The sequence below is a fragment of the Charadrius vociferus genome, unplaced genomic scaffold (genome assembly GCF_000708025.1).
Source record: "Charadrius vociferus isolate BGI_N301 unplaced genomic scaffold, ASM70802v2 scaffold611, whole genome shotgun sequence".
NCBI lineage: Eukaryota > Metazoa > Chordata > Aves > Charadriiformes > Charadriidae > Charadrius > Charadrius vociferus.
In genome coordinates this window covers 1,048,640-1,049,549 of record NW_009646844.1, presented here as the reverse complement: position 1 = coordinate 1,049,549, position 910 = coordinate 1,048,640, and the positions used below count along the sequence as shown (strand labels likewise).

Sequence of the window (910 nt, the reverse complement as noted above, 5' to 3'; positions counted from 1 at the left end):
CTGCTCTGTAAAGCTCTAAGGTGGATTTCAGTTCTGTTCTATAGTATCTGAGGTGTACACAGACAGCTATAGCTCTTGTGCTTAAAATTTTGAAACCAGTATTGACCACTTCAGTTAGAAACTTGAGTTTTGCCTTTTCAATTGAACAAATTCAGTAATTATGAAATACCCTGTGTACGCATTCCTAGAATTTAGCTTGCTATGTCTGACTGTTTCAACAGGCAAGATGGGAAGATTCAAAACAATGGCGTTTGTGCGTGGCGACTGAATTACCAGAGTTAGTAGAATCACAGCGCGGAGGAGGAGGTGGAGGAAATGGCCGAAGCTTTTCAAGCTCCAGGAATGGGCGGCGTGGTAGCTCTGGTAGAAACAGATTCAGAGGCAGAGGCCAGAAACGAAGTTTTGACAGAGCATTTGATCGTTAACTTCAACAATCCAAAAGTGGAAAAAATGGGACTGCAGTATTTTATATTACATTAAAATAGGCTGTTCCTGTGTCTTTGTACCACTTGGAAAAAGTCAGTAATTCACTTTTTTTTTTTTTTCTTTTCTCAGTACTACTTTGGTCATCAACAAGATCCTGTTCACTTTAAAAAAACACAAGAATAATAAAACTCATTGTTTCCTTTCTTTCTCGTATCGCCACTTCAACCGTAAGACCTTAAATCTTTATTCCAGAATATAGCTGTCGCATTCAAGACTGTAGCCTGCCTCACTATATAATATATAGATCTTAACTCCTGGTCAAACCTGTACATTTTCCAACTCAAAAAAAAAAAAAAAACCAAGAAAAAAGAAAGCAAAATAAAATACTATTTTACAAGTTCATCTCTGTTGAAGGCTGTAAAAGCGCGAGTACGCGTGTTGTGAGACAGGAGCCTTTTAGGTGGCTGCCTGCCGGCGGGAGGGG

The 910-nt window shown here is 39.1% G+C and overlaps 1 protein-coding gene across 1 annotated transcript in view; it reads left to right on the top strand.

Annotated features, from left to right (window-relative positions):
- The window catches only part of LOC104294414 (nucleolar RNA helicase 2-like), a 14,900-nt gene extending 14,457 nt beyond the window's left edge, over positions 1 to 443 (top strand). The window contains exon 15 of the mRNA XM_009894017.1: positions 222 to 443. Coding sequence (XP_009892319.1) covers positions 222 to 425 — 204 coding nt within the window. The 3' untranslated portion in view covers positions 426 to 443. The remainder of the gene's footprint in view (positions 1 to 221) is intronic.
- Positions 444 to 910: the final 467 nt, after the last annotated feature.